The following is a 14,359-nucleotide window of genomic DNA, read 5'->3' on the forward strand; positions in this document are numbered from 1 at the left end:
CATTATTAAATACAATTTTATTTTTATTTCTTTACTTATTTTTCTTGTCTCTAGTATCTGTAATGACTCTGTAACAGTACCTTACATAATTCCTGGCAAGAGATGCCCTGATTATGTGCAGAGGGTGGCCTGGCCTTTGTACTTTAAGTCAGTTGAAGGCCTTTTTCACTTTTAACCTAAAAGTAATATATGCAATGAATGTAATTATATATTTTCGTGTCAGCATACCTAAAGAATAATTTTATTTTATTACTTGTTCGCAATTTGTTTTTCTCTTGTAACCCCACGAAAATGCACAATCGTTGTGATTTTTGTTTCAGTATGCAAACTATTAGATTAAAAAAAAAAACTCACATGCTAATACTTGAGTTTAAAATTGTTTTGCATTAGTACCGTTTTGGTATTTTAGCATTGACCCAGGATAAGATAAATATTGTAGTTTTTATTTGAAAAAAAAACCTTTAATTTGTAACAAAGGGGTGTTTTATTATTTCACTTTCAAAAACACAAAAAAAAAAAACCTTATTATTCTTAAATTTTAAATCTTGATATATGGGGTCAAAAAGCATTTTCTTCATTGCATTATTAGTTTTTTTTTATTTATTTATTATAGGTTTACTTAAAGATAACTTAGCATTTTAATAAATGATTTTTTTTTAAAAAAAAAAATTGATGCATGCATTACATAAAATGGTTGCTCTGCGATATTCGAACGACTCATGTGGCTAATTTTAATGTTCAAAAACATGGTTCTGCGGCAATGTCAAATTTATCTCAATAGTTTCTCCATGAATTAGCGATACGTGTACTCAAAGGACTTTTTTTGACACTGACTACCAATTTATTTTCTTCTTTTCTCTCTCATTCTTTGTTTTTAAACTCTACCCTCCAATTCCTCAAATCAACTCTTCAATTTTTTTTTCCTTTTGATTTAGTCCTTGTTATTTTGATTATTGTTTGTTTTATATGAAATCATTTATAAAACTATTTTTCTTTTCAATTTCATCTTAATTCAATTTTTTTTTCATTTTTTAAATTTTGTCCATCAAATTTTTATTTTGATAAATTTTTTAAATTGATTTTCCCCCCAATTTCATACTTCAATAAAATCGGTTTGGGTTTAAGCTTCTATATTGAGCTCTTATCTAGAATTTCACCAATTTTGTTTTGAAAATTAACTCAGCTTTAAGAGATTCGTTTAGGTTTGTCTAGGTGTTTTTTTAATAATTTTTGTAAGCTAATATTTTTTCAATTACATCATTCAATATTTGTTTAATTGGAGATTGAGTTTTTTTTTTTTTATTTGATTTGTATGTCATTTGTTTTATTATTTTTTTATTTAACTGAGTTATCTTGAGTTTTTTTATTTGTCATTCTTTGTTAAATTTATTTTTTTTTAAAAAATTATTCTTGAATTAAATAGAATTAATTAATTGAATATAGATATGATATGCTCATTTCATGATGTGTTTGTTTTATGTGCTTTCAACGTCATTGCTCTAGTAGCATGTGCAGCTTCCTTTGGTGTTGTTGTGTATTCTTTTGCGGTGAAATTTGAACCATCTTTGTGAACTTTTCTAGTGGTAAGTAATGTCTACAGTGGAGTGACAATGATACCTTAATAAGTTTTTCTTTCTTCTCATTTCAAGTATGATGATGATAGCTTATTTTTTTTATAGTTATTTATTATTCGATGTTTTTTTAAGGATTCATCTATAGTCATTTTTTCATTTTCTTATTTTAACATCGGGTTTGTAGTGAATTGGACCTTTTTATTTATTTCATCTTCTTTTATATAAATCATGGCCTTGAAAAACATCACAATGTTTGGTTAGTGCTCAGTTTTATAATAGTCTATTTTTTCTATCATATTATTAAATAAAAAATTATTCTGAAAAAAATTTATTATAAATTAAGCTTCATGATTTATTTTGATTTACTTTGCAATTTTTGTTATAGTTAACAAAAGCCGAAGAGTCAAGATGCGGTTTTACTACAATTACTTGAAATGAGTTTGGATAACATCTTTTTTTTATTAGATATGACATCAACTATTCCTCAAGCAGCCAATTAGTTAACCATAGATATATTTTAATTAATGGTCATATAATCGATATATCAAATTATCGCTGCAAATCCTGAGATATTATTACAACGAATGATGAACAAAAATCTAGAGTTATGATTCTGAATTCTCTTGATTCATTCCCCTAGGAGGAATTGCCGCGATCTTAGAAAAACACACCAGCATTGAATTGGTGCTTTTTTTTTTGAGCATATGTTTTCTATCATATTATTAAATAAAAAATGATTAAAAAAGAAACATAATTATTTAAAATTAGACTTCATAATTTATTTCAATATGCTTTTATAAGATTATCGTAGTCTCAGAAAAAAGATCCTAGTATTGACTTGGTGCTTGATTTTGCAATTAATTTTATTTCATATAATTTAGGTTAAAAAAATTAAGTTATTAAAATCAGTGAAGTTCATGATTTATATTCACAAGTTTGATAAGTTAATCTAATTTGATCCAAGTTTGATGTACCATCATTTTAGTATTTTTTTTAAAAAAATATTATCTTGAAAATATATTTAAAATAAAAATATATTTTTATTAATATTTGAATTTCTTTTTATTTTTTAAGTTTACATTAGTCACGCTAAACAACTGCGGCGCATTTTAATTTGGAGCTCCAATGAAGATTCTGGATGAGCACGTGGTATAGCACGGAACACCGATCCACTAGATTTTATTATGCTGGATCAGAAACCATCAACTCCACGCATCGTATCTGTGGTGATTATTAATATATATATCATTTAAGAAAACCTCCTCTTTCCTATTTCCTTTGCACCAACAGTCACCATCACAGCTGTCTAAACCATTTATACGAAACGTGTACTGGTGTCGGTGGCCGACACGTGCTTCCCGTTTCCTGTCCTGCAGAAGGCAAGCGCCAGCTTTTAATTAAGGCCGACATCCTCGCTGCGTTGTCCGTTGGTCTTACTTGAGAATCTTCTCCCGTTAAGTGAGGCGCGATAGGCTAGTTTAGTAGTAGACTAGTTAAGTAGTGTACAGGACTAGAAAAAAACTGGAAAAAACAAAGAAAACTGGAAAAAAAAAATAATTAAAAAATTGAAATATAAAAAAATTGATTAAATTAATTGTTTAGATTGGTTTTGGTTTTATAAATTTAAAATAAAAAAAACCGAGCTAAAACAAGCCAAAACAAAGAAAAAAATTAAGCCAAAACCGATTGGTTTGAAACCGGAAAAAACCAAGTCAAAACAAAGCCAAACAAAAAAAACTAAGCCAAAACCGAAAAAACCGAGCTAAAAACCAATTTTTTTCTAAAAAACCAAAACCGAACCGAAACAAAAAAACCAAGCCAAAACAAAGCCAAACAAAAAAAACTAAGCCAAAACCAAAAAAACCGAGCTAAATTGGTTTGAACCAATTTTTTTCTAAAAACCAAACCGAACCGAAACTGTTTCGGTTCGGTTTTGTTTTTTTAGAAAAAAATTGGTTCTGGTTTCGGTTCGGTTTTGGTTTTTTAGAAAAAAATTTGATTTGGTTATTTTTTTAATAAAAACCGAACCGAACCGAAAATGATTATCTCTAATTGTGTTTGACACTGTTTTGAAAAAAAAATATTATTTTTTATTTTAAATTTATATATTTTTGATGTTTTCATATCATTTTGATATGTTAATATCAAAAATAATTTTTAAAAAATAAAAAATATTATTTTTAATATATTTTACTATACAACAAAAGTATGAGACTATGAGCTTATCATTATGCCTCCTTATTAATTTGGTAATGACATTTGTATCTCAAGGAAAAAAATGAATTACCCTTCTAATTAAGCTAAATGTTGTTGTGTGAGGGGAAAATGACAAATTTATATATGAATCCACAGTAAAGTAAATTAAGTGTGAATGCAATAAAAGTGTGATGACTTTTAGTTTTTTTTTTTTTTTTTTTAATGTCCATTACCGGAACGAGAGAATCAAAATGAAAATGAAGGAATTGGTTTGATATTTTTAATTCTAATGTTATGTTTAGAAAATTGATATAAAATTCAAATATTTAACTGCTATTTTTTAGATACAAAAAATAATGATTGTAAAATAATTTTATCAATGATGGTGATAATAAAAAAAATAAAAGTTATTATAATAGTAGTATTGATGGAGGAGAAGTAGATGGTAAAATAATTTTAATAATATCATAATACAAATTATATATTTTAAAAATTTAATGCCACCTCTATAAAAAGTTATGGTTGTAAAAGAAAAGTGAGACGGTGAAGGTAGAGGTAGCAGTAATATATCTATTTTTTTAAAAAAAAATATATCGTGGTTGTAATAGTAGAGATTAAAACAATAATAGTAATAAAAATAATTAATATATAATGAATAACAATAGCATATTATTTAAAAAACAAAACTATTCCTTTGTTAATTGAGAAAAAAAAACTATGTTTAATTTTCATTTTTGTTCCCACTTTTCTTTTCAACCAAACGGAATGGAACTCTCTTTCTCATTCCGTTCACTCGTTATTATTAGCCATAACTTGAGAAGTAAAAGATATAAAGTTAAAGTCAGAAAAGAAAACGAAAATTAAACATTTTCATCTCAAAATTAAATAATATATGCATTTCAGAAAACGGTGGGCTCTCCATAAATCTCCCTGTTTCTTGCTCACAGCCACCGCTTAATCTTAGACAGATTGAATATAAAGGAACTCGATTCCCTCTCACGTCCATTACAAACCCAGATCACGCTTTCTATTTAATTCTCTTCTCTTTTTCAAGATCTCCAGGTACTCTCAAATCTCTTGCTGGCCCAATGTATTTTGTTCTTCTTTCTTGAGACTTGTCTGTTAAACACGTCTCGTTCTGCTTGCTGAGATGATTACTTAATGACCTGGGTTCTCTGTTAATCACTGATTGACAAAATGTGGGTGATACAACTGAGCTCCAACAACTGAATTTTATTCTTGTTTCTATGATTTGATTTGACTTCTTTACCTATGGTTAATCCGGCCACCCTTTTGATAATTATAGACTAAAACCATACTCCTATTCTGTTTGTTTCCGAAGTGTAATCTGAGCAGATGAATTTTATCATGAACTGTTAGATTGGTGTTTTACACAGATCTGTGATTTGCCTGCCTGGTCTAAATAATTGTAATTGCTGCTATAAACTGTTTGCTTGTTTGTTTTGCACGTATCTGCGATCATGATTCACAGTTCAGAGCCAGCTAGAGTGACCATGACCGCGACCAATGGGGAGGTGCATCCAGTGACTTCCAACGGAGGCTTTACGAATGACAAGCCCTTCAAGATATTTGTGGGTTACGATCCATCTGAAGATGTTGCCTATGAGGTTTGTCGCCATTCTATTTTGAAACGATCCTCAATCCCCGTTGACATCACCCCCATTGTGCAATCAGAGCTTAGAACGAAAGGCCTGTATTGGCGTGAGAGAGGCCGGCTTGAGAGCACGGAGTTCTCTTTTACTCGTTTCTTGACCCCGCATTTGGCTAACTATGATGGTTGGGCAATGTTTGTTGATTGTGATTTCCTCTACTTAGCTGACATTAAGGAATTGAGGGATTTGATTGATGATAAGTATGCCATCATGTGTGTGCATCATGACTATGCTCCGAAAGAGACCACAAAAATGGACGGGGCGGTGCAAACTGTGTATCCAAGGAAGAACTGGTCTTCCATGGTGCTGTACAATTGTGGGCATCCGAAGAACAAGGTTCTGACGCCTGAGGTTGTAAGTACCCAAACTGGTGCTTTCCTTCATAGGTTTCAATGGCTTGAGGACGAAGAAATTGGTTCCATCCCATTTGTGTGGAATTTCCTGGAGGGTCATAACAAAGTTGTGGAGGGTGACACAACAACATTTCCTAAAGCAATACATTATACTCGTGGTGGCCCATGGTTCGAGGCTTGGAAGCATTGTGAGTTTGCAGAAATGTGGTTGAAGGAGAAGGATGAGTGCGTGAAGGAAGCAAATAAATAATTCAAAAGTAGATATCATTCATCAGCTGGAGTTGTTTTTTATTTATTTATTTTTAACAAAAATTAATGAGGAGGCCTATCTTCTTGTGCTCTGTTATTCTTACTTCATTTGTAATCTGTATTATCATATGCTACCATGTGTGTATTTCTTGGCAGCAGAGCTGGTACAAGTGCATCATCTGTCCTGAACTCCTCTTATATCAGGAACTGCTTTCCTATGTATTTATGAGCATTTTTTAAGAAAGTTCTAGTTTTTTTTTTCCAACTCTAGGGTTGAAGATCACCGTACACACTAGTTTCAATTCTTGGTGATATTGAACTCTCTGTATAATTTTGATCCATAACCACATTCAGCCATAGCTGGATCTTTGAAGCTCTAGACAAGGCAAAACGAGACATAAACAGTGGCAGTTAGCAATATAACCTTGGACAACAGCTAATGCAAGTACAAACAAAAGCAAACTACTGAAAGTTCCAGCTCTTGCAAAGAGAATCATATTTGGGATTTACATACAATAGCTTCCTGCAGAATTCTTGTTTCCTGAAAATCCAAGTCGAATAAAGCTGGAAATTCTATCAACAACGGGGCAAACAATCTTGTTCCTTTCCTTGCAATCTTGATACATAAAGGAGCACCATGAAGTTCTTAACAGAACAGATAACATCTCTGCCTTGATGATAACCACAGCAACGTGTGCTGCTCCGAATTGATCTTTATAAAACCATCTGCAGGAGGCAGCCATCTAGACAGCCCTTGATTGCAGGAAGCGGAAGTAAATGAGTTGAGCTTCTTGTTAGCTTCCTGGTAATATCAAGAGAGATTTGACACAGCAATCTCAAGAATGTCATTGTTATTTATGCACTTGTCCTGAAACACTCTTTGATTGCAGCAGTACCAGATTGCCCACAGGATTATAGAAATCCTTCCCATCACAGGAACCTCAAGTGAAAGAACTTTCCTTGAAAACAAGCTGAACACATCCATAAAAAGTGATGCAGATAAAAGCAAAGGATAACGGGGTTTGTTCCAAGTCAAAATTCTTAAAGATTAAGAACATTATAATTATGGAGAGACTCTTAAAAAAATCATTTTTTATTTATCTCACTTACCAAAAAGTTATTACAATTTTTTATACAGAAGAAAGTTAAAACCCCAATAATATTAAATAGAAAAAATAAATTAGAAAAACTATTATCTTCAAATAGGAAAAGAAATCAGAAAAGCATAATAATACAAAATAAAAAAAATATTAACAAAGAAAAATATCTATTTTTTTAAAAAACATCATCACACAAATAACTCATGATTTTACTTGAAAAACATTTTTCTTCTCCTTCTAAAGATTAACAATCATTGTGGCTGGCTTAACCTTTTTCATATAAATCCTATCATTACAGTAGGTTTGATTTCAAATCATAACCTCTACCGTTGCGACCGATTAATTTAAAAATCATTTTCCCTCTCCAAATAAATATTCCATTTGATAACATTATTCTATCCCAAATGCATATTTTATATGTATCATTTTCCTGTTCCGAAGATCCATCTTGAAAGCATATTTCATATGGTATTATTTTCACATTCATATAACATATTTGATTTTACTCATTGTTTCCATATTTGCATTATTTATCATTTTCATGCTCATATTTCATTTACTCATTATTTTTCATAATCATTCCTTACATTAACGTCATATTAACTTGCTCATCTTTATTTCTCAATCACTTATTTTCATTGATTTTTTACTTGTTTACTTTTCATCGATTCTTCATTTGTTTACTCACATCGTATTTATATTTTTATAATTAAACAAAAACACTCTTTAAAATAAAAGAAAGAGGGTGACGAATATCTACCTGGTACTCTTGTTGTGCTCCTGTTCGTCACCCTTATAATATTCAAGAAGGTATCTAAATTAGTATCCAAATTTATTCCAACCATTATCTCAACTACTCATTCACATCATTTTTCCACTTTCATAATAAAGTTCATGGATATGCCACTGTTGTTCACAAATTTCATTAATTTTTATTCATTTGATCATTGTTGCTTATCAATTCATTCATTTCCACAATCTCATTTAATGTCTAAGTATGTCAACTTTTTTCCATATTCAAATTCAATGTCCAAACATTTCATCAACTAATTCCATATTTCAATTTAATGTCTAAACATTACATGTAACCATTTTTCATAATATGATTCAATATCTACGCATTACATCAACCATTTACATAATCCTATTCAATATCTAACTATTTTATCAACTAAACCGAATGTTTGAACTTTTCGTCAATGAATTTCATTGTTTAAATATCTAAACTTTTTATCAATGAATTTTAATGTCTAAACTTTGAAAATCCATGTATACCATTTTATCAAACACTTGGGGGGCAATAACTCAACTTATAAAATTCATAGAAATTTCACAACTCATCCCTCCAAAACATATCGCAATGTTTTAGCACATCTCAATTTAATATACAATCATTATAACCAAGATTTTATATATGATTCCTCATTATAACACGTATTTTACACAAATTCATGCTCTAATTAACAATTTTATTATCAATTAATATTCACAAAACAACAACAACACAAAGGCATGCCCCAATTAACAATTTCATGATCAATTTATATTCTTGAAGCAATAACAACACAATACTACATCCTAATTAATAGTTTCTCCTTCGATTTCCAACTAACTTTATCATCCTCTTTTCTATACAACTAATTATAAATTTTAAGGCTTTTATTTTCCTTTACTAATTTAGGAAACAAAGATGAAATTAAAGGATAACTAAGACTTTTACTACATCTAATAAACTCAGTTTAATGGTTAATTGTAATGGAATTAAGAACAAACCTCTTACTTCTCTTTCTTTGAAACTTCCCTCACCAAAACACTCTACACTTTCATTTTCTCTCTAAGCACACACATGTTTGTATAGATTTTTAATATGATTATGAACCTCTCTCTGCCAACTATGCTATGAGTTTGGAAAAAAGAAAGAAAGAACAATCACAAGCTATTCTCCCTCTATTTTCTCTTCTTAAGGCTTAAAGGATAACTAAGCTTCCTATAACATATAATCAACTCAATTTAATGGTTAATTATAATGAAAAAGGTTTAGGAGATTTTTAGCTGGTGATTCGTGTGGATTACCATTAGAGATCAGATATATAGACAACTTGTGGGTTGAAATAACCCAGTTTTGAAGCAAATATTCAAAGTCGAAAAGAACATCTGATCTTTAAGTAATCTTCACATAAACTCTAAATAACTTTAGATCTGTATAACAGGATTTTTGAGACTCCTAAATTTTTTTTATATTTACAATTTTCACTCCATGTATGTGTTTCAAGAAACCTAACAAACTTTGAGAGGACAAAATGGTTGGTGAACTTGACATTGGTTGTGAATCCTTTTGAACCTTAGTACCTAAGTATCGACTCAACACTTTTATTGGTATATGTATATACCTAGTTATAAAAACAAGACCATCCTGGCGAGTCAATTTAGGATTTCGTTAACCTGGAGCTTGGATCGATCTGAGTTTTAAAAAATAAAGAAATGATTTGACCTACCCTAACTCGGTTAAAAATATAGGTTGACTTGATACCTACCGGACTTAGGTAAAAGCCAATCAAGAACCTTTAAAAAAAAAAAAAAACCTATTTAGGTCAAAATGATGTCGTTTTAAATAAAATAAGAGTCAACCTGGTTTGACCCTTTCAATTTATGACCAAAACCTTATCTTGGACCGACCTTTGAGTTAGATTTTAAAATTACGAGTATAAATGAAAATAAGATCAAAATAAAATACATTTGAAACAAACATTGTTAAAACTTCATAGTATTCTTTTGATTATCAAAAACATCTTTTTCCTATCACTTAAACTAGTTAGTTTACCCCGCGCTATATTGTGGATATGATTCCAATCTAATTTGTAATTAAAGACAAGAAGCATTCAAGAATTAAAAAAAATAGTGTTTGTATTTTTTTATAAAATAAATTAAAAAATATATAAACTGATATATCATATAAAAAGTTATTAACACTAGTTAAAGACTAAATTGGGAATTTAATCTTCATTTTAAGAAGCAAAAGATAGATGCTCATGTAAATATTTGTGTATTTTTTTTATTTTATTTATTTATTTGTATGACAGTAAAAATGAATATTCATAAGAAATACAATGACTTCAAATTTAGAGAAAAGCATATTTTTTAGTCAAAATTATCTTTTCTTGTTGTATATTTATATTTTGTTTTAAAAAATATCCTTTTTATTTATTTTATTGAATAAAACAATGAATGTAATTAAAATATAATTTCAAAATAAAATAAAATTATTGACTTGAAATAAGGAATAAAAAATGTATTTTTGTAATCCAAACTTCTTTTTCTTATTCATTGGTTTCCTTTTGTTTTACAAAACATATATTTTTCATTAAAAAATGTTTTTTTCTTAAATTAAACTTATCATAATATTAAAAAACAAAAAATATTTTTTAAAATAGCACAAACAACAAATATTTTTCAATCATTGAAAGTACCTCAAGTTGCTGGAAATTAAAATTCAAGTTCCTAAACTCTAAAAAATCCTAATTTGAACCTTGTTTTGACCCCAAAACATGACAAAAAAAACATCTTATAGACTTTTAAATCACTCATTTCTAACTACAAAACACATTTTAATTGTCCAAAACACTCAAAATCAAACCAAATTAAAAACAAAAATCTTGCTCTACTTGTTGTGAATAAGTGAATACAAAAGCCACCTAAGTTAAGTTTCTCTCTTATATACAACTTCAAAAACGCCAAAATTATTTGTTATTGGTTGCTATACTTTGCCATATGAGAGATTTCTCTCTTTTATCTAGACATTTATGGACTAAAATGCAAGAAAAATCTTAAGAACTAAATCATAAAAATCTTAAAGAACTAGGACCAAATATGAAAAAGTAAAACCCAAGGGACCAAATTGTACATTTTTTCTTGATCATTGATCTTTGATCTTTTATTTTTTGTTTTAGGTACAACCTCAAATTCATTATGTAAAATTGTGGAATATTCGGGCAGATGAGAACATGTAACAATAGATAAAAACATGTCAACATAATTCGCAAGGATATAATTGAAAAGAAATAAAGTTCAATAATCAAAGCAAAAAAGGATAAAAAATTCAAGGATCAATAAGAAAAACATTGGCTTTGCAACAGTGAAATAGAAGAGGAGCTGCAATTGATGAAGTGCATGAATTGTAAACACTGAAACAGTGAAAGGCCAAATATTTAGTTTTTTTTTTTTTTAATTGTAAATTGTAATTTTTACTTGATTTGACAGAAAAAATATATATATCCCAGGACATGAACTCTCTCTGGCAACACAAATACTAATGGCACATCTGATGTTTACGATAAAACAGACTGGACAGTAGAATTTGAGAGAGGAAAAAACAAAAGGAGATAAAATCTGGGTTATAATAAGCAACTGCCTCATTGAAGGCCATAAACAAGCAGTGCACCAACTGCACCAATGCCAGCCACTAGCCCAATGATGACTCCGATAGGAGGCAGTCCGCCACCGACTGCTCTTCCAGTATTCACATCATATCGTGCAAATCTCTTCTTTGGCGCTCTGCATTGTGGGCATACGTATGCTTCCGGCTGCAGAAACAAGAAGAAAAGAACAGATAAATTTGTGTACAAGCATTTATATTGACATGTTCTTATTCGGTCAAAATCTCTTCTTGCCAGAAATCTATTTTCTGCTATCTGTTTTACGCAATGTGCTATTGAATACGAAATTGATGTTTTAGGTGGAAAAAGAAAAATGTAAGATCTTTCTCTAAGCAAAGGGGACAAACGTGCCTGCTCATCAAAAGATTTCTGCAAGGTGTATATGAATCCACAATCAAGGCATATGTGAGTTGCTCTAGCCTGCAAAAAGCTTTACACCATTAGTGTTCATCGACAAGACAGTAAAAAGTAATTTCATACAATCAACACACTAAATTTGAAATGGAGGAATATATGGAATTGCACATAAAGAAAAAGAAGCATGCCTTTTGAGCCTCAGTCAGCTTCCTTCCAAAGCGGGGAGGAGCAGGACGCTTAGGCAGTCGTTTGACATCTACTTCTGCGCCTCTGTTTTGCAATAAAGATTGACCTTCTGTCACTTTTGAAACACATATAACTACAGCAAAATGACTTATGAGCTTATGCATGTTTTATTCCTGCCCTATTCCTATGCAAATAACATGTTTTAATTCTTGGTATTTTTGGAAAGGAGTTAAACAATCTGATCAAAGTTTAGTTTAAGAACTGGGACTTCGTTGCTGGACGTAGATTGCAAATCAGCATGTACCAGCCATATTACCACAATCTATCATTACAAGAGAAATTCTCTTACAGAATTCTCAGACTTACCGCTTGAAATCGATAAAACCTTATGGGAAAAAAGTCAGGGCGGAAAGCTCCCGAGTTGAAGCAAAAAAAAGAGAAGAAAAACACTCTTTATCGAAACTTGCTTTGCTAGTGCTTGGAAGTGGGATAAACATACCCTTAATAACAAAGACGTCGCTGGCTCTCTTCTCTTCACTCAGCCCTTGTATACTATATAGATAGATTAATACAATTATATGAAGAATGCAATCACTGCTTACGAGACAAACATGAGATATTTCATTCAGCACCAATCCAAACATCTAACAAAGACAAGTCTTAATTCTACAAACAGTAATCCCTATATATATTATATATAATTATCTTTCACTTTTTCTATATGCCATTGTCTATATCTACTTGCTTTCAATATTGTAATTGATCCCTCACCTGCTACTAGGAACTTCCTCACACAGAGACTGCAATTAATTTGATCCGTATTTTCTATAATATTTGTTTCATCAAACGTAGTTAATCCATCTTAGCTTACCTGTGCTACCTTTTTTTCTTTTTCCATATCATCAATCCAAACAACACTACCTTCTATGCTATATAATTTTTATGGTTACCAGTCCAGCTAACTGGAGTGAAAAAAAAAAAAAAAAAAAACACTGAAATTAAGGTAAACGAGTGCTTATTTTCTTGATTCCCACAAGTTAATTGATGAATCTTACATAAATTTTCTGTGATTTCTTTCTAAGTGTGAGATGTTTTGTTAGTTTTAAACCATCACTGATATGGAATACATGAATCATGTTAGCAAAAAACGAGGAGGAGTAAGGAAAGAATACCTGCTAACAACAAAATAAATAGAATCTGGCTTTGCTTGGATGGCAGTTTTAGTAAACCCCAGCTTATCAGCAGGCCAAAGTTCATCCCCGAAGAAGCTACTAGTGTAGAGCACCTGGTCCCCTGATTTTAGCCCTGCTTTGGCTGCATTCCCACCCCCCTCTACGCCCTAATTAATAATGTCAATTTCATGAGCAACAAAAAGAAAGACCAGAAACTCAAAAATATAGAATACAATTACAAGGAGACTCACAGTGATGACCACACCACCGCCAGACTTCTGACCCAAAGTGAGACCCAGTGGCTTATCAACCTCAACCTCAATCGTCTTCGCAGCCCCAGCCGTTCTGGCAGTGACCTGAAGCCCTGTTCTCACATTGATCAAAGTACTGCAGCTGCTGTTAGGCATGAAGATATCCGAGCAACCCCTTTTGCCATCTTGAAGTGACAGGCCTTGAAAGTTGCTTTTCTATTGAGAAAGAAAGAGATGAATTGTACTTAATCATCAATATTTTTCACTTACCAGTACAAACAAACACAAATCCAGATAAAAGGTTTGGGCAAAATTAACCTGGTAATGAGAGGAAATGAATGATTTCGTAGAGGTAGGTGTGGTAGTTTTAAGGGAGTGATTCTTGCTGAAGGTGGCAAAGCAAGAAGTGGAGGTGGTTCCTGCAACTACAGCCGCTGACATTGCTGGTGCCTCCTACCCAAAGAGCAAGCAAGAGGAGTACTGGTGTATGTGCAGGAGTCCTAGTTAGTAAAATTGGTTGCTCTTGTTGAAGCTCGTGGATAGAAAATTGCATAAGCTGATAGCCTTCTAGTGGCAGTGGTATTGGCACTTGGCATGTGTGGCCCTGGTGGGAGCTACAGGAGCGCCTTCACGACACGCGCCTATCGTTTATAAACCATGCAGCTTCACCATCACTGCAAGGAAGGGAAAGCACAATCATGTCCCTCATTTATGCCTTCGTATATTTATTTTTCGAGTAAACTATTCAGTTTTCTGCTTAAATCATGAGTTCTCTGATTGAGCTGAAACTTTTAACCAAGATAGTCAAATATATC

General features: G+C 31.2%; 2 protein-coding genes and 1 long non-coding RNA gene across 6 annotated transcripts; 1 reads left to right on the top strand and 2 right to left on the bottom strand.

Moving 5' to 3' along the window:
- Window positions 1-4,596: 4,596 nt before the first annotated feature.
- LOC118027798 (protein CDI-like) lies at window positions 4,597-6,310 on the top strand. Of its 3 annotated transcripts, none has more exons than XM_035031292.2 (2): window positions 4,597-4,832; window positions 5,263-6,310. In XM_035031292.2, the coding sequence occupies exon 2, from the start codon at window positions 5,285-5,287 to the stop codon at window positions 6,044-6,046; it is 762 nt and encodes a 253-aa protein (XP_034887183.1). In that variant the 5' UTR covers window positions 4,597-4,832; window positions 5,263-5,284; the 3' UTR covers window positions 6,047-6,310. The 3 variants fall into 3 exon arrangements, with proteins under 3 accessions (XP_034887183.1, XP_034887184.1, XP_073262589.1); XM_035031293.2 differs by having other exon boundaries at window positions 4,830-4,969; XM_073406488.1 differs by lacking the exon at window positions 4,597-4,832 and having other exon boundaries at window positions 4,839-6,310.
- A 129-nt stretch (window positions 6,311-6,439) lies between these two features.
- On the bottom strand, window positions 6,440-9,462 carry LOC118027799 (uncharacterized). Its single transcript, XR_012168744.1, has 2 exons — window positions 8,919-9,462; window positions 6,440-7,937 (listed from the first exon to the last, which is right to left on the bottom strand). It is a non-coding gene; the product is annotated as an uncharacterized lncRNA (long non-coding RNA).
- A 1,873-nt stretch (window positions 9,463-11,335) lies between these two features.
- Window positions 11,336-14,125, bottom strand: LOC118027796 (uncharacterized). Of its 2 annotated transcripts, XM_035031290.2 has the most exons (7): window positions 13,863-14,125; window positions 13,545-13,760; window positions 13,294-13,460; window positions 12,621-12,673; window positions 12,124-12,254; window positions 11,930-11,998; window positions 11,336-11,725 (listed from the first exon to the last, which is right to left on the bottom strand). In XM_035031290.2, the coding sequence occupies exons 1-7, from the start codon at window positions 13,983-13,985 to the stop codon at window positions 11,555-11,557; spliced, it is 930 nt and encodes a 309-aa protein (XP_034887181.1). In that variant the 5' UTR covers window positions 13,986-14,125; the 3' UTR covers window positions 11,336-11,554. The 2 variants fall into 2 exon arrangements, with proteins under 2 accessions (XP_034887181.1, XP_034887182.1); XM_035031291.2 differs by lacking the exon at window positions 12,621-12,673 and having other exon boundaries at window positions 12,124-12,205; window positions 13,863-14,104.
- Between the last annotated feature and the right edge of the window lie 234 nt (window positions 14,126-14,359).

This window comes from Populus alba, chromosome 19 (assembly GCF_005239225.2).
Source record: "Populus alba chromosome 19, ASM523922v2, whole genome shotgun sequence".
NCBI lineage: Eukaryota > Viridiplantae > Streptophyta > Magnoliopsida > Malpighiales > Salicaceae > Populus > Populus alba.